At 46.2% G+C, this 19,456-nt stretch overlaps 1 protein-coding gene across 1 annotated transcript in view; it reads right to left on the bottom strand.

The window, feature by feature from the left end:
• The window catches only part of LOC120058102 (unconventional myosin-XVI-like), a 121,651-nt gene extending 104,478 nt beyond the window's left edge, over positions 1 to 17,173 (bottom strand). The window contains exon 1 of the mRNA XM_039006577.1: positions 16,930 to 17,173. Within this exon, the coding sequence (XP_038862505.1) occupies positions 16,930 to 17,173 (244 nt within the window). The remainder of the gene's footprint in view (positions 1 to 16,929) is intronic.
• Positions 17,174 to 19,456: the final 2,283 nt, after the last annotated feature.

The raw sequence follows: 19,456 nt of genomic DNA, 5'->3' as shown, positions 1-19,456 counted from the left end.
TCAGTCAGTCAGTCATCAGTCAGACATTAGTCAGTCAGTCGCCAGTTATCAGTCAGTCAGTTATCAATCAGACATTAGTCAGTCAGACATTAGTCAGTCAGTTATCAGTCAGACAGTCAGTCAGTCATCAGTCAGACATTAGTCAGTCAGTCGCCAGTTATCAGTCAGTCAGTTATCAGTCAGTCAGTCAGTCAGTCAGTCAGTCAGTCAGTCAGTCAGTCAGTCATCAGTCAGACATCAGTCAGTCAGTCAGTCAGTCATCAGTCAGTCAGTTATCAGTCAGGCAGTCATCGGTCAGTCATCAGTCAGACATCAGTCAGTCAGTCAGTCAGTCAGTCAGTCATCAGTTATCAGTCAGTCAGTTATCAGTTAGTCATCAGTCAGACATCAGTCAGGCATTAGTCAGTCAGTTATCAATCAGTCAGGCATCAGTCAGTCAGTCATCAGTCAGACATCAGTCAGTCAGTCATCAGTTATCAGTCAGTCAGTCACCAGTCATCAGTTAGTTATCAAGCAGTCGGTCATCAGTCAGACATCGGTCAGTCAGTCAGTCATCAGTCATCAGTCAGTCAGTCAGTCAGTTATCAATCGTCTGTTTGTCAGTCATCAGTCAGTCAGTCATCAGTCAGTCATCAGTCAGTCATCAGTCAGTCATCAGTCAGTCATCAGTCATTAGTTAGTTATCAGTCATCAGGCAGTCTTCAGTCAGTTATAAGTCAGTCATCAGTCAGTCAGTCAGTCAGTCATCAGTCAGTTATCAATCGTCTGTTAGTCAGTTATCAGTCGTCAGTCAGTCAGAGTGTATCAGAGTGTATGAGCTCACTACCATTACAGTAGCAGTTGTGAGAGGTGGAGTATCTGCCTGGATACAATGGCTCACTCCCTTACATCACATCAGAATACATCAGCTCTACTAAGCCAGAGTGCACTGCACTAACACACTGACACAGATCTGCACTACAAATATAGTAACTACATCATGCGCCACACACTGACACAGAACTGGTCATTCTGCTCTACAAACCGTCATTTATTCTACTGTACTCACACAGACATTGATCTGCTTTACAAAAAGCTGAACTCTATTGAAAAAGCAACACTGAACTGTTGATCCTTTAATCAAAGACTCACACAGATCTGGCCCAACCACTCCAAAACCACTCCCAAACCACTCCCAAACCACTCCCATCCACTCCAAAACCACCCCCAAACCACTCCCAACTACTCCCAAACCACTCCCAAACCACTCCAAAACCAGTCCCAAACCATTCCCAAACTACTCCAAAACCACCCCAAAACCACTCCCAACTACTCCCAAACCACTCCCAACTACTCCCAAACCACTCCCAAACCACTCCCAAACCACTCCCAAACCACCCCCAACTACTTCTAAACCACTCCCAAACCCCTTTCAACCACTCCAAACAACCACAAACAACTCCCGACTACTCCTAAACCAATCCCAACTACTCCCAAACCACTCCAAACCACTCCCAACCACTCCAAACCACTCCAAACCACCCCCAAACCACTCCCAAACCACTCCCAACCACTCCAAACCACTCCAAACCACCCACAAACCAGTCCCAAACCACTCCAAACCACTCCAAACCACCCCCAAACCACTCCCAAACCACTCCCAACCACTCCAAACCACTCCAAACCACCCACAAACCACTCCAAAACCACCCCAAAACCACTCCCAACTACTCCCAAACCACTCCCAAACCACTCCCAAACCACTCCCAAACCACCCCCAACTACTTCTAAACCACTCCCAACCACTCCAAACCACTCCCAACCACTCCAAACCACCCCCAAACCACTCCCAAACCACTCCCAACCACTCCAAACCACTCCAAACCACCCACAAACCAGTCCCAAACCACTCCAAACCACTCCAAAACCACTCCCATCCACTCCCAAACCACTCCAAAACACTCCAAACCACTACTAAATCAATCCCAAACCACTCCCAACACACTCCCAAACCACTCCAAACCACTCCCAAAACACTCCAAACCAATCCCAAACCAATCCCAAACCACTCCCAAACCACTCCCAAACCAATCCCAAACCACTCCCAACCACTCCCAAACCACTCCCATCCACTCCCATCCACTCCCATCCACTCCCATCCACTCCCAAACCACTCCCAAACCACTCCAAACCACTCCTAAATCAATCCCAAACCACTCCCAACACACTCCCAACACACTCCCAAACCACTCCCAAACCACTCCTAAATCAATCCCAAACCACTCCCAAAACACTCCCATCCCAATCCCAAACCACTCCCAAACCACTCCCAAACCACTCCCAAACCACTCCCATCCACTCCCATCCACTCCCATCCACTCCCAAACCACTCCAAAACCACTCCAAAACCACCCCCAAACCACTCCCAAAACACTCCCATCCCAATCCCAAACCACTCCCAAAACACTCCCATCCCAATCCCAAACCACTCCCAAACCACTCCCAAACCAGTCCCATCCACTCCCATCCACTCCCATCTACTCCCAAACCACTCCAAAACCACCTCCAAACCACTCCTAAATCAATCCCAAACCACTCCCAACACACTCCCAAACCACTCCCAAACCACTCCTAAATCAATCCCAAACCACTCCTAAATCAATCCCAAACCACTCCCAACACACTCCCAAACCACTCCAAACCACTCCAAAACCACTCCTAAATCAATCCCAAACCACTCCCAAACAACTCCCAACCAAAGCTATAATGATTCTATTGAGAGGGAGAAAAGGAGGAGATGAAAAGACAAAGAGCATGAGGAATTGAGAGAGATGGACAGAGAGAGAGACAGAGAGAGAGAGGGCTGTAGACATTTTTCCTCAACAACAGTGACAAGCCAAGATGGATGCTGAATAAACATTGGGAGACCTTACCTCAGCAAAACACCAAACTACTATGTCACGCAAGCTGCAGACACACGCCCACTAACTCACTGATTCTCTTAAACAATCATTTAACCAGAGCTGTTAGCAGTGAGGGTAATAACCACTGTTATTACCATGGTGATCATGCCATTTCCATCCTATGAACCCTAGTGATGAACCCTATGGGGTCGCTTAGCCTAAGTGGTCGTTATCTAAATAAATGTGTTTTTAATGATCACACACACATGCACACACACACACACACACATGTCAAGCTGAGCTAGGACAGCACCAGCGTAACAGTAATTTAACAGTAGTACTGCAGTAGAGTTTGACCATGCAGTGCGTGTTTCAGTAGAATCAGTGGGATCACTTGTTGGTCAGTTAAATCCTCAAAGTATCTTTGCAGGCTGCTCCATTAATTTCTCTCTAGGTCATATTCCTATACTGTAAGGACCTCACTGATCAACCAACCAATCTCTCCTTTTTCCTGATAATGGAAGATCCTTAATTGTTTATAGATGAATTATAAACACACAGGCACATACAGTACACAGACACGCAGGCATGAGTACACAGCCACCGAAACACAAGCACACACACACCACACACACATTTACATGCAACCTCCTTGGTGCTTAATGGAGCTTAAATGTTTGCTGAGGAAGAACACAGCTTTCATTAAGTTAATCAACACAATTATCTCTCGCTCGCTCTTTCTCTCTCACACACGCCTTCTCTCACTCCTGCCTGAAGCTCAGGAATATAATCCCAGCTATGTTAGTAATCAAGCTTCATTTAACAGAGCTAGAGCAATTGATATGAAATAGTTGCAGTATTATTGTTGTGTTCAATGAGTCATTAGTGTAGTATTAGTTTCTAATCCCAACATAAGGATTTATTTGCAATGTGATATGTGGTGGTCGCATCACCCGACACCTACTTTAGTTGAATGCACTGGATAAAATTGTCTGCTAAATGATTAAAATGTCATGTAAATTGCATCTTATTTAGTATTTCATTACTATTATTATCATAAGAGACTGATACAGTCAGGCGTCCGTCTGGACGGCCTCAGGTCTGTCGGACATTCCATCTGTTAGCGCCTGTTAGCGTTAACCACACAGCAGAAGGACCTGTGTGTGTTTTTATGGGACATTATTGGGCGTGACTCAACAGAGGTCAGAAGTAAAAAGCTACAGTTTGTATTGACCCTCAGGGCAGTCAGACAGAGAATTGCTGTATGCTGGACTATGTTGTGGATTTTCTGTTTTTTATTCTATTGGATCATGTCAACACTTTCCAGCGTTCTCTATTGGTCCGTACGTCAACACCACCCAATGTTCCATTTTCCTATTGGTCCATACGTCACCACCACCCAATGTTCCATTTTCCTATTGGTCCAAGTATCAACAATGTTCTCTGGCCTGCTCTACTAGTGGTCCATTTGCCAACCCTAGCCACTGTCCTGTTCTACTATTGATTAACAGGTACTATTCAGTGTTAGTCTGGCTGACACCAGCTCTCAAAGTTGATGTGTAGTCACGTGGGTGACATGCTAATTCAGTGTTGCTGTGGTCCATTATACTGTATCTCTACACTTTAAGACCATGTCTTCTCCATCCCATATACACCAACCGCCCAGCTCATATCCAGTCAGAAAAACCAATAATCTCCCTTCATTATTAACATGCTTATCAGTCCTACTAAGACAGAGAGTGGTTTGGCAGCAAAATACGTTATTGCTCTTTTGCCATGCATTAGCGTGTTCATCTGTGTGCTCTGTTTCATCAGGCTGTTTGGCTCTGAAGAGACAGAGGGAGAGTGGGCGAGAAAGAGAGAGAAACAACCGGCTGTCATTTTGGGGAAAACAGCAAAACAGCTGTGGGAGACATAAGTGGAGTTTCCATGGCAACCAGATGGGAGCCGTTGTGGAAATGTAGAGAAAAGGAAGAAGAAGTGGAGGGAGAGAGAGAGAGAGCTGGAGAGAAGAGGAGGGAGGGAGGAATAATGACATTTAGGGAGAGAGAGCGAGAAAGAGCGAGAGCGAGAGCAAGGGGGAGAGCAAGAGGGAGAGCGAGAGAGTCCAGTAGGGTTTACCACATCACTAGATGTTCTCAGTCAATTCCAGACCTTCCCTACAGACTTAGTCTTTCATCCACTCTTCTTCACAGTAAAATATGACTCTATCCTCCCCATCAGCATATTCCACTCTTCAGCCCTCCAAAAGATTACCACATACTGGCTGTCATACAGTCCCTTCTCTGCAGCCAAACTCTTACCAGATGCAACCAGAATGCAAACACTGAATGGAATGCAGTATGAATCCAAATGCCAGAGTTGAATAGATTCCTGATGACTCGACAGTCTCCCAATCAGTTAGATGCAGAGTCAGATCAGACATAGAGACACATTTCTGTGGATGTAGACACTAAGTCAGACTCATTCCAGTCATTGAAACATGTCTCCACTCATTCCAGTCAGGGGAACATGTCTCCACTCATTCCAGTCAGGGGAACAGTACTCCACTCATTCCAGTCAGGGGAACATGTCTCCACTCATTCCAGTCAGGGGAACATGTCTCCACACATTCCAGTCAGGGGAACATTACTCCACTCATTCCAGTCAGGGGAACATTACTCCACTCAATCCAGTCAGGGGAACATTTCTCCACTCATTCCAGTCAGGGGAACATGTCTCCACTCATTCCAGTCAGGGGGACATGTCTCCACTCATTCCAGTCAGGGGGACTGTCCTTGTACTATAGGGCGGCAGGTAGCCTAGCGGTTAAGAGTGTTGGGCCGGTAACCGAAAGGTCGCTGGTTTAAATCCCCGGGCAGACTAGGTGAAAAATCTGTCTTTGTGCCCTTGAGCAAGTTATTTAACCCTAATTGCTCCTGTAAGTTGCTCTGGATAGGAGCATCTGTAAATGACTAAAACGTAAATGTAAAAATGTGTCAGACCTGGCAGAGGCCCTCCAGTCTCCACAACATTAGCGAGCCACTGGTGTACAATTACAGTATGTTCAACTACAGCCCTGAGAGCTATGTCAGCTGACTTAATGATATACAATAGACGTGATGCTCCACTACAGCCCTGAGAGCTATGTCAGCTGACTTAATGATAAGTATACAGCTATACTGTAGCTCTGCCTCTAGGGAGAGGGGAAGAGGGACTGAAACATAGTGGGTGTATCTAGGCTGCTCCATGTTGGGGAATTTGTTAGATTACTTGTTAGATATTACTGCACTTTCGGAACTAGAAGCACAAGCATTTCGCTACACTCGCATTAACAGTTGCTAACCATGTGTATGTGACCAATAACATCTGCTAACCATGTGTATGTGACCAATAACATTTGATTTGATTTAATATGAGGATGGGATCCAAATACACTTCAATTCCCACTCAATCCATCTCTGTCTTATATGGAGGAGGAGAGGAAGAGGAGAGAGTAGGAGGAGAGTAGCGAGAGAGGAGGAGGAGGAGAGTAGCGAGAGAGTAGGAGGAGGAGAGTAGCGAGAGAGGAGGAGGAGAGTAAGAGGAGAGTGGTGAGAGAGGAGGAGGAGGAGAGTAGTGAGAGAGTAGGAGGAGAGTAAGAGGAGGAGAGTAGCGAGAGAGGAGGAGGAGGAGAGTAGCGAGAGAGTAGGAGGAGGAGAGTAGTGAGAGAGGAGGAGGAGAGTAAGAGGAGAGTGGTGAGAGAGGAGGAGGAGGAGAGTAGTGAGAGAGTAGGAGGAGAGTAAGAGGAGGGTAGTGAGAGAGGAGGAGGAGGAGAGTAGCGAGAGAGTAGGAGGAGGAGAGTAGTGAGAGAGGAGGAGGAGAGTAAGAGGAGAGCGGTGAGAGAGGAGGAGGAGGAGAGTAGTGAGAGAGGAGGAGGAGAGTCAGAGGAGAGTGGTGAGAGAGGAGGAGGAGGAGAGTAGTGAGAGAGGAGGAGGAGAGTAAGAGGAGAGTGGTGAGAGGAGGAGGAGGAGAGTAGTGAGAGAGGAGGAGGAGAATCAGAGGAGAGTGGTGAGAGAGGAGGAGGAGGAGAGTAGTGAGAGAGGAGGAGGAGAGTAGTGAGAGAGGAGGAGGAGAGTAGTGAGATAGTAGGAGGAGGAGAGTAGCGAGAGAGGAGGAGGAGAGTAAGAGGAGAGTAGTGAGAGAGGAGGAGAGTAGTGAGAGAGGAGGAGAGTAAGAGGAGAGTGGTGAGAGAGGAGGAGGAGGAGAGTAGTGAGAGAGGAGGAGGAGAGTAAGAGGAGAGTGGTGAGAGAGGAGGAGGAGGAGAGTAGTGAGAGAGGAGGAGGAGAGTAAGAGGAGAGTGGTGAGAGAGGAGGAGGAGGAGAGTAGTGAGAGAGGAGGAGGAGAGTAAGAGGAGAGTGGTGAGAGAGGAGGAGGAGAGTAGTGAGAGAGGAGGAGGAGAGTAGTGAGAGAGGAGGAGGAGAGTAAGAGGAGAGTGGTGAGAGAGGAGGAGGAGGAGAGTAGTGAGAGAGGAGGAGGAGAATAGGGCATTGCACGTACCCCAGTTTGGGAATACCTGCTCTACACTATACTTGATTGTTTTGTCACATAAACTGAAATTAGGCGAACTGTTAGAGTTTTAGCAACCAGGAAATGGTGGAGCGATTCATGCATAGTGCATCTTTAAGAAATGAAATCTAAATTACATTTGCACTGAGCAAATCTAACAACAAATGAGTTCAAGTATTTATTTTCCTTATCCCTACACTCCTCATGTTGTTCAAGTGCTGTATCCGGCAAAATTCACACATTGGTTAGATGCAGTTAAAAACATTGATCTGTTCCTTGTTTGGGAAACAGATCAAGGTTCACAGAGAGTCAGTCATTGCCTTTTGTTTGAGAGACAGATTGCTGGTTTCTCTCTTTCTCTTTCTCTCTCATTACATCAATAGAGAGGTTTTGGCCCAATGTCACAGCACGACCAGAACCTTTCATTACAAAGGCCCCTGGGAAAGGGATCGATGTGTGGCAGTGACAACCAGCCAGCTTCTAGCTCTGACAGACAGAGAACTGTACCAGAGCTGTCTGGGGGGTGAGGACGATCTTCAAGATGGACAATAATAAAGCTAGCTGTATGTACCCCATGTTTTCAAGCTGCAGGCTGAGGTTTATTGTAATTAATCTTGTCCTAGAAGCAGAACTGGGCGGTTTCCGCTAGATGGGCCAGCTGCAAAGTCAAAATTGTCTGTATCGTAAAATTCATGAACACAACAATTTGCTTAATTTAAGGTTAGGGTTAGGCATTAGGGTTAGCAGTGTGGGTAAGGTTCAGGCTAGGTAAAAAAAAAGAAAAGTCTATTCACCTTTATTTAACCAGGTAGGCTAGTTGAGAAGAAGTTCTCATTTACAACTGCTACCTGGCCAAGATAAAGCAAAGCAGTTTGACACATACAACAACACAGAGTTACACATGGAATAAACAAAACATACAGTCAATAATACAGTTGAAGATAATCTATATACAGTGAGTGCAAATGAAGTAAGAAAAGGGAGGTAAGGCAATAAATAGGCCATGGTGACAAAGTAATTACAATATACCAATTAGACACTGGAGTGATTGATGTGCAGAAGATGAATGTGCAAGTGGAGACACTGGGGTGCAAAGGAGCAAGATAAATAAATACAGTATGGGGATGAGGTAGTTGGATGGGCTATTTACAGATGGGCTATGTACAGGTGCAGTGATCTGTGAGCTGCTCTAACAGCTGGTGCATAAAGCTAGTGAGGGAGATATGAGTCTCCAGCTTCAGTGATTTTTGCAGTTCGTTACAGTCATTGGCAAGCAGAGAACTGGAAGGAGAGGCGGCCAAAAGAGGAATTGGCTTTGGGGGTGACTAGTGAGATATACCTGCTGGAGCCTGTGCTACGGGTGGGTGCTGCTATGGTGACCAGTGAGCTGAGATAAGGCAGGGCTTTACCTAAGAGAGACTTGTAGATGACCTGGAACAGTGGGTTTGGCAATGAGTATGAAGCGAGGGTCAGCCAACGAGAGCATACAGGTTGCAGTGGTGGGTAGTGTATGGGGCTTTGGTGACAAAACGGATGGCACTGCGATAGACTGCATCCAATTTGTTGAGTATAGTTTTGGAGGCTATATTGTAAATGACATCACCGAAGTCGAGGATCGGTAGGATGGTCAGTTTTACTAGGGTATGTTTGGCAGCATGAGTGAAGGATGCTTTGTTGCGAAATAGGAAGCCGATTCTAGATTTAATTTTGGATTGGAGATGCTTAATGTGAGTCTGGAAGGAGAGTTTACAGTCTAGCCAGACACCTAGGTATTTGTAGTTGTCCACATATTCTAAGTCAGAACCGTCCAGAGTAGTGATGCTGGACGGGCGGGCAGGTGCAGGCAGCGATCGGTTGAAGAGCATGCATTTAGTTTTACTTGCATTTAAGAGCAGTTGGAGGCCGCGGAAGGAGAGTTGTATGGCATTGAAGATCATCTGTAGGTTAGTTAACACAGTGTCCAAAGAAGGGCCAGAAGTATACAGAATGGTATCGTCTGCGTAGAGGTGGATCAGAGACTCACCAGCAGCAAGAGCGACATCATGGATGTATACAGAGAAGAGAGTCGGGCCGAGAATTGAACCCTGTGGCACCCCGTTAGAGACTGCCAGAGGTCCGGACAACAGGCTCTCCAATTTGACACACTGAACTCTATCAGAGAAGCAGTTGGTGAACCAGGTGAGGCAGTAATTTGAGAAACCAGGCTCTTTAGTCTGCCGATTAGAATGTGGTGATTGACAGAGTCGAAAGCCTTAGCCAGGTCGATGAAAACGGCTGCACAGTAATGTCTCATCGATGGCAGTTATGATATCGTTTAGGACCTTGAGCGTGGCTGAGGTGCACCCATGACCAGCTCTGAAACCAGATTGCATAGCGGAGAAGGTATGGTGGGATTCGAAATAGTCGGGAATCTGTTTGTTAACTTGGCTTTCGAAGACCTTTGAAAGGCAGGGTAGGATAGATACAGGTCTGTAGCAGTTTGGGTCTGTGTTTCCCCCTTTGAAGAGGAGGATGATCCCGGCAGCTTACCAATCTTTGGGAATCTCAGACGGTACGAAAGAGAGTTTGAACAGGCTAGTAGTAGGGGTTGCAACAATTTCAGCAGATAATTTTAGAAAGAGATTGTCCAGATTGTCTTGTTTAAAATCTGATTTTATGACTTTGTGGCTGTTCCCACTAGTGACCACTCTGCAGAGCTGTCTCTGGTACATGAGTCATCCTAATAAATGCCAACCTGACATGCAATTAGTGCAACTGTGAATGTAGGCTATTTGTCTTTACAAAGGTGTGTGTGGTGCTAAACTCTGAGGTGATGAAGACATGAATCCCTGACAGCGGAGGCTATTAGTGCTTCTACCTCCTTCAATCTCAGAGAGCTGATTACAGACACAGTGGTACTGGTGCTAGACTACACACTGCATGTCTGTCTGTCTGTTGAGATCTATACCTGTTGATCAATAAAGGACAGAGTCAAGAGGAGGAGGAGAGGAGGGAGAGAGGAGGAGGAGGAGGAGAGGATGGAGAGAAGAGGGAGAGAGGAGGAGAGGAGGGAGAGAGGAGGAGGAGGAGGAGAGGATTTAGAGAAGAGGGAGAGAGGAGGGAAAGAGGAGGAGAGGAGGGAGAGAAGAGGAGGAGTGTGAGAGGAGCTAGAGAGGAGGAGGAGGAGAGGAGGGAGGGATGGAGGGAGGAGGAGAGGAGGGAGAGATGATGAGGAAGAAGAGGGAGAGAGGAGGAGGAAAGTAGGGAGAGAGGAGGAGAGGTGAAGACAAGGAGGAGAGTAGGGAGAGGGGAGAAGGAGGAGGATGAGAGAGGGTGATTTCCCTTCTTCAGATTGTGAAAGATATGTCACTCCTTCCCACATGTAATCACACTTGTCTTAATTAAGCGACAGGACGTCTCAGTTGAACGTGTAATGCTTGCACGGCACGACACCCACCCACACACTGATGCTGATGCTACTGTACAGTATTAGTGCAAACAATGAAAAAGAATCTCAACCATTATCAAACTCTGATATGATGTATGATGAAATCTAACTAATAAATCAATGACAACACAATCACATAATCATGTCATCACGATGTATAAATCTGATATTAAAACATCTTCTTTGGGTTAGATCATATGGAGTAACAAAGGGTAGATTAGCTAATATTAAACAGGTGTCTATAGACATTGAGACACAAAGACTAGATTATGATTATCAGGTGTTAACTGCAGCTGGGGAGAGAGCCACTCTGTCATACCCAGGTAATATCTATACACTACATATACAAAAGTATGTGGACACCCCTTCAAATGAGTGTATTTCCCGTTGCTGACAGGTGTATAAAATCGAGCACACAACCCTGCAATCTCCATAGACAATCATTGGCAGTAGAATGGCCTTACTGAAGACTGACTTTCAATGTCACACTGTCATAGGATGCCACCTTTCCAACAAGTCAGTTCATCAAATGCCTGCCCTGCTAGAGCTGCCCCAGTCAACTGTAAGTGCTGTGATTGTGAAGTAGAACCGTCTAGGAGCAACAACGGCTCAGCCGCGAAGTTGTAGGCCACACAAACTCACAGAATGGGACCGGCAAATGCTTTACAGTCTGGCAGTCCGACGGACAAACCTGGGTTTGGTGGATGCCAGGAGAACACTACCTGCCCGAATGCATGGTGCCAACTGAAAAATTGGTTGGAAGAGGAATAGTGGTCTGTGGCTGTTTTTCATGGTTTAGTCTAGGCCCCTTAGTTACACTGAAGAGAAATGTTAACGCTACAACATACAATCCCATTCTGGTCGATTCTGTGCTTCCATCTTTGTGGCAGTTTGGGGAAGGCCCTTTCCTGTTTCAGCAGGACAATGTCCCCGTGCACAACGTGAGGTCCATACACAAATGGTTTGTCAAAATCGGTGTGGAAGAACTTGACTGGCCTGCACAAGAGCCCTGACCTTAACCCCATCGAGCACCTTTGGGATGCATTGGAATGCCAACTGCGAGCCAGGCCTAATCGCCTATAACTGTGCCCGCCCTCACTAATGCTCTTGTGGCTGAATGGAAGCAAGTCCCCACATCAATGTTCCAACATCTAGTGGAAAGCCTTCCCAGAAGAGTAGAGGCAGTTATATCAGGAAAGGGGGGACCAACTCCATATTAATGCCCATGATTTAGGATGAGATGTTCGACGAGCACATACTTTTGGTCATGTAGTGTATCTCTCTACCAGACCCCATTCTAACCTCATATAAGAGAATAAAAATCATTAGTATAGACTCAATCTCATCAGAGATATGATGCTTGCTGGGAATGTAACATCCAATACCACTTCAATACAACAGCTATATACCAACCACACCCCAGCTTGGAATATTCCATATCATTCTGGAATGGTACAGTAACAACATGATGGGAATTGATTTGGGGTTCCATGCCTCTGAAGGGGAACAGATGCTCCGGTCACAGCCGTGCCTTCCACTGATGATGTTAAGAGATGACTTTAGAAAGGCAATTTCACCAAATGTCACTACGCATGCAAGTCCCCGTTTACATATGGCAGGGAGGAATCAGGCTGATAAATAGGGCTTCAGTCTGTCTTTGTCTCTTTTTCTTCTCATTCATCCCTCCCAGATGTTTCCTTGTCTTTGTTTCTCACTCTCTACTTATTTGATCTCATAGCCCTCTCTCCTCCCCTTTCACATTTTCCCCATTCAATCTCTTTACCCCGCTCCACATCACCTCCTCCCCTCGCTGTCCCTCTTTGTTTTCCTATCTGCTTCCATGTGATATTCTGCCAGTGATTGCTGATAAGGCGTGTGTGTGGGTGGGTGTGGGTGTGTGTGTGTGTGTGTTTTGTGCGGGTGTGAGTGTGTGTGTGTCGATCTCTTATTACCATCCTGCCTCGTCAGCAGAGTGTGTTTCTAGTCTATCTGTGAATCTGTGCCCAAAGCCAGCTCCATACTGACTAAGTTTAATTAAGATAGAGAAACAGACGGAGAGAGAGAAAGAGAGAGATGCCAAACACATACACTGCGTCCTTCAAATGTTAACGAGTCACGTTACAAGCTGTTGTTTTCTCAACTCTATTGGTTCAGTGGCCAATACTGTATCAATCAAGAACGAATGATGCCGAAAATTCAAAAATAAAAGTAATTACAGAGGGAGGTGGGGTGTTTATGACAAGGACCTAACACATCTAATGCAGAAGACATTCATACCACAGACACTGCACAGTCATGCATCATAATATCCCCATGGCTCGCTGTGGCTAGATAAACCGTTTGGACACAGTCTATCGCTGTCATTTCATGGCTTTTCACTTCAATGAGAGATTCACCACCAGAAAAGGCATTCGCAAAATAAAGCAAAGTGAAAACCCAATCAGCTACATTCAACTATGAGAGTTGTATTTCTAACCATCATCTCCAGAACAGAGGAGCTGATCTCATCACTAAGAACAACAGGCTGAGCTGAGGTCCCTGTGGAATACCAAGCATAGATTTGTTTTCTACACATCCTCCCACCTCCTCATGTTTTGCGCTGAGTCCAGTATTCCGGTTTTACAGGGTTTGGGAAGCTTGGCAAAGGCAAGCCCCCTAAATTACCTCCCCATATGCACCCCTAGGCCTTTCCACATGGGGTGTATTTACACATTTCCTCCACTCCAAAAATGATTAAGGATTTTGCCAAGGATGAAATTCCAGAAATGTTCCCAGATCCCTCCTCGGAAGAAGCTGTCCTGAGGCGAACATGTTCCCTGCATATAAATGGATATGGAATGAAGTTGGATGGAGACAGAAACATTCTGCAAAGCACTACTGTAAATTCCCACACAGTAATTGGCACAGACGAACAGATACACATTGCCTCCAAGTAACACCACACAGACAGAATGACACTGTTTCCTTAATAAGGAGTAGGTAGTCAACAGACCAAAGATGAACGTAGGAGCATCAAAGATACACTAATAGCAGCAACAACAAACATGCAATTCAGTCCAATGGAGTCCAATTAGACTATTCATCACGTAACCTTCTACACTGAATGTAGCCTATCCATGGAACATCCAGACTGCAGTACAACATCTTGTCCAACACCATAGAGATCCTTTTAAAATGACTATTCTTACTATTTCTAATTCCTTATTCTAACAACACTGACCAACCTGGCCGTGAGTGTTCCAAGTCTAGTTAGTCAGACCTCTGGTTGGCAGATGACTATACCCACCATAACGACAGCCAGTCTTGTGCCAGTCTTCTACCATGCTGTTGAAATGGTGATTAGGCTTTCTAGTCGGGGGTAAACAGTGGCGATTCATGTCCAGTCAAAGGGCAGGTTTCTGTTGAGCAGTGGCATGGGCACACCAGCTGCTCTCAAGGACCCCAACTGAAGCTCATTGGCAGCCAAAGGAGGGAGATTAGCATAGTAACCTGCAATGGCTGCTGGGAGGTCAGACAGGGCAGCTGGGAAAACGGCTGGCAATTCAAGAGCATGGGTGGATAGAGAGATAAGGGAGGGATGGAGAGAGGGAAATAAGGAGAGAAAGGGTAGTCAGAGAAAGAGGAAGAAAAAGAGACAGAGAGATGAAGAAAGAGAGAGAATGATTAAGGGAAATGAAGTAGAGAGAGGAGAGAGAAAGAGGGAGAGAGGAGGCCATAGTGAGATAAATGTGTTTCTATAGCAAACGCAGCAAGCCTCCCCTGAGCCTCATAGAGTATTCAGTAGTAATGATACTTCATGAAGACATACAGTGTGTTTGACTGCAGTTCTGTGTGTATGGGCCTGTGGCTTTAATGGTAGTCTCTAACTCTCCCTCAGATCCCTGCCTGATTTAGAGTCAGGCTCAAAAGAGCTCCCTCTCTCCCCTCTGAGGCCTCGGCAGAATCCCTAATAAGGAAACCCTTAGTGGTTAGAATGGGGGGTTCCAGACACACACAGACATACGAGCACGGAGACATGCGCACACATACACACACACAGACACACACCACGCAAAAAGTAAATCTGCCCAACTGTCCTGGAGAGTTAGACTAAAGTCAGAATACCGGTACTGCTAATCCTCGCTGCAAAGTCTCAGGCAGAAACAGGTGACGTGGGCTGAACCAATAACATCTGAGCTCTGTGATTGTTGCGCAGTTGTCATGACTTATCCCTTAATACTTACATCTGATTGTCTCCCAAGAGCTGCATTTGGCTCTGTATATTAGCTAGGTGTGTTTGCATGAGTGTCTGTCTGTCTGTCTGTCTGTCTGTCTGTCTGTCTGTCTGTCTGTCTGTCTGTCTGTCTGTCTGTCTGTCTGTCTGTCTGTCTGTCTGTCTGTCTGTCTGTCTGTCTGTCTGTCTGTCTGTCTGTCTGTCTGTCTGTCTGTCTGTCTGTCTGTCTGTCTGTCTGTCTGTCTGTCTGTCTGTCTGAAGGAGTTAGTGTCCTGACTAGCCTGTGTGAAGAATGAGCTAATACTGTAAAGCAAATGGCCACTACTCACCCTTAACACATCCATCTGCCATTTCCCAGCTGCTGCACACACACACACACACACACACACACACACACACACACACACACACACACACACACACACACACACACACACACACACACACACACACACACACACACACACACACACACACACACACACACACACACACACACACACACACACACACACACACACACACCCTTTGAAAGGGTCCCCCGCCTTGCAGAGATTGATGTAAGTGCAGAGACAACAGGTCTCATGTAGCCAGTGCTACTCAGTGCTACTCAGTGCTACTCAGTACTACTCAGTACTACTCAGTGCTACTCAGTGCTACTCAGTACTACTCAGTACTACTCAGTACTACTCAGTGCTACTCAGTACTCCTCAGTGCTACTCAGTACTACTCAGTGCTACTCAGTGCTACTCAGTACTACTCAGTACTACTCAGTGCTACTCAGTACTACTCAGTACTACTCAGTACTACTCAGTGCTACTCAGTACTACTCAGTGCTACTCAGTGCTACTCAGTATTACTCAGTACTACTCAGTACTACTCAGTGCTACTCAGTGCTACTCAGTACTACTCAGTGCTACTCAGTACTACTCAGTACTACTCAGTACTACTCAGTGCTACTCAGTGCTACTCAGTATTACTCAGTACTACTCAGTACTACTCAGTGCTACTCAGTGCTACTCAGTACTACTCAGTGCTACTCAGTGCTACTCAGTATTACTCAGTACTACTCAGTACTACTCAGTGCTACTCAGTACTACTCAGTGCTACTCAGTACTACTCAGTGCTACTCAGTGCTACTCAGTACTACTCAGTACTACTCAGTACTACTCAGTGCTACTCAGTACTACTCAGTGCTACTCAGTGCTACTCAGTACTACTCAGTACTACTCAGTACTACTCAGTGCTACTCAGTACTACTCAGTGCTACTCAGTGCTACTCAGTACTACTCAGTACTACTCAGTACTACTCAGTGCTACTCAGTACTACTCAGTGCTACTCAGTACTACTCAGTACTACTCAGTACTACTCAGTGCTACTCAGTACTACTCAGTGCTACTCAGTACTACTCAGTACTACTCAGTACTACTCAGTGCTACTCAGTACTACTCAGTGCTACTCAGTACTACTCAGTGCTACTCAGTACTACAGTACTACTCACAAGCTGAAACCCTCCACTGCCTATTCTGTTTGCACTGCTTCAAAGCTCATAGAACTGTCAGAACTCAATAGTTCAAATGGAATCTTATTGAACTCATATATGATGCCATCGGCTTCACAAATCTAGAACAGTTTTGCTGATAGATATTAACCCTGGAAATAGATCAAAACTAGCTTTAACACTCAAGTGGGAGTATGCTAACTAGAACCTAAAATGGTTCTTCGGCTGTAGGACCTTCTACATGGAACCAAAGAGGGTTCCTATTGGAACAGCCAAAGAACCATTATGGAACCCTTTTTTCAAAGAGTGTAGCTAACACTCCCCCTCCCTCCCTCTCTCCCCTCACGCCCTCAAACACACAGAAATAAACACACCCACCTTCTTTGTCATCGTGCCGTATGATGGCGTCCTGTATGACATCACCGAGGCTGAAGCGAATGCGGTGCCTCTTCCTGTGGCTGGTGGGCGGGGCTTTGACCTTGACTCCGCCTCCGCCTCCCGGTTTCTGCAGGGTCTTCTCCCGCTCGTAGTACGCCCTTATTTGGTCGCAGCGCATTCTCCTGACCAGCCGATGGCGCTGGCCAAACGGGAGAGACTCCAGCAGACACTGGTCGATCTCCATGTTCTGACGAAACACGTTACATAGCTGAAAACAACCTGCAGAGGGAGGGAGGGAGGGAGGGAGGGAGGGAGGGAGGGAGGGAGGGAGGGAGGGAGGGAAAAGAAGGGGGAGAAATGCATTAGCATATCATGTTTTGTGATGAAAATCTGTCTCAACAGTTTTATACAAGTCAAAGATAGACAGAGATGTTAAACGCTGTCTATTGCGCGAGCGAGCGAGCGAGCGCGTGCGTGCGTGTGTGTGTGTGTGTGTGTGTGTGTGTGTGTGTGTGTGTGTGTGTGTGTGTGTGTGTGTGTGTGTGTGTGTGTGTGTGTGTGTGTGTGTGTAAGACACAGATACAGCTGTTATATTAATAACTCCAACAGAGCCAAATCATGTTTATTTAAATACAGTCTGACAGTGAACGGACAGGACAACGCTTGGATGATAAAGTACACCAGCGCTGTCTGTTTCACCTCCAGACAAGTGTATGTGAGTGCCTGTATGTTTATAATGGACTACACTTGCACTGCCTTTAGCCTCGAGGCCTTTTGAAAAAAATAATGACACTGTTTAGTGTCTTCTCTCCTGCATTGCAACGGTCTGTAGTGAATGTCATGACTTAGCATATTGTCTCTTCCAGTGGAAGAGAGTTCCCCTCATCCTGACCTAGTCTCTGAGTCTTATTAGGGTGTGTCTGTGTAATGCTGCTGCAGCATGGATAAGCCTCAATGACTGCAGAAGAATTCATCACTAGCTACATATCAGGACCAAACCAGGCTTAGTTATGAAGATAGTTCCAGACTTACTAAACTATAAATATTCATAGCATTATTCAGTGATGAAGGCAGCGAGTCAGAGGAATCTTAAGTCAAGTTGCAATGCACAGGCGAAAAGGCGATGACTCTTCCAAACGCATAAAAAAGTAATCTGCAAGAAAATATAAGTCTGCCCCCGTATGCAATACGCTTCAGAAGAAAGGTGATGGTGATGTGTGTAATGTATGAGTGTGTGAGAAAAACAGCAGTAATTAGTGCAGTCATTCAGGACACTATTAGTGCCTTTGCAGATAAATTAGAGACAGTGGCTTTTCTCCTCCTCTCTCTGAGTCACACACTCCCTCTCTGCTCTTCTCCTCCGTCCCTGTCTGCTTGTCTATCTGTCTGCTTGTCTGTCTGTCTGCTTGTCTATCTGTCTGCTTGTCTGTCTGTCTGCTTGTCTATCTGTCTGCTTGTCTATCTATCTGCTTGTCTGTCTGTCTGCTTGTCTATCTGTCTGCTTGTCTGTCTGTCTGCTTGTCTATCTGTCTGCTTGTCTATCTGTCTGCTTGTCTATCTGTCTGCTTGTCTGTCTGTCTGCTTGTCTATCTGTCTGCTTGTCTATCTGTCTGCTTGTCTATCTGTCTGCTTGTCTATCTATCTGCTTGTCTGTCTGTCTGCTTGTCTATCTGTCTGCTTGTCTATCTGTCTGCTTGTCTATCTGTCTGCTTGTCTATCTATCTGCTTGTCTATCTGTCTGCTTGTCTATCTGTCTGCTTGTCTGTCTGTCTGCTTGTCTATCTGTCTGCTTGTCTATCTGTCTGCTTGTCTATTTGTCTGCTTGTCTGTCTGTCTGCTTGTCTGTCTTTCTGCTTGTCTATCTGTCTGCTTGTCTATCTGTCTGCTTGTCTGTCTGTCTGCTTGCCTGTCTGTCTGCGTGTCTGTCTGTCTGCTTGTCTATCTGTCTGCTTGTCTGTCTGTCTGCTTGTCTATCTGTCTGCTTGTCTGTCTGTCTGCTTGTCTATCTGTCTGCTTGTCTATCTGTCTGCTTGTCTGTCTGTCTGCTTGTCTGTCTGTCTGCTTGTTTATCTGTCTGCTTCTCTGTCTGTCTGCTTGTCTATCTGTCTGCTTGTCTGTCTGTCTGCTTGTCTATCTGTCTGCTTGTCTGTCTGTCTGCTTGTCTATCTGTCTGCCTTCTTTGCCTCTTCTTTTAACACACTCCAATTTCCTGTTTTCTGATTATCTACCTCTTCATCCCTCTCTTTCCTTTCCTCCTCTCCCTCCCTTGGTCACATTGCCTGTTTGACTGTCTTCCGCCTCTCGCTCCCTTTAAACCTTCTCCTCCACCCCCCCTCCATATCCCCCCTCCCTCCCTCCCTCCCTCTCTCTATCCCTCTCTCACACTCCTCCCTCTTTCAATTAAATTAAATTATTTCTCTCCCTCTCTCTTACACTCTTCCCTCTCTCTCTCTCACACTCCTCTCTCCCCTCTCCCTCTCTCTCACACCTTCCCTCCCTCTCTCCCTCTCTCACACTCCTCTCTCCC

The sequence above is a fragment of the Salvelinus namaycush genome, chromosome 13 (assembly GCF_016432855.1).
Source record: "Salvelinus namaycush isolate Seneca chromosome 13, SaNama_1.0, whole genome shotgun sequence".
In the NCBI taxonomy this organism is placed as follows: Eukaryota; Metazoa; Chordata; class Actinopteri; order Salmoniformes; family Salmonidae; genus Salvelinus; species Salvelinus namaycush.
Note: the sequence above shows the minus strand (reverse complement) of the source record. Positions and strands in the feature narration are given on the sequence as shown.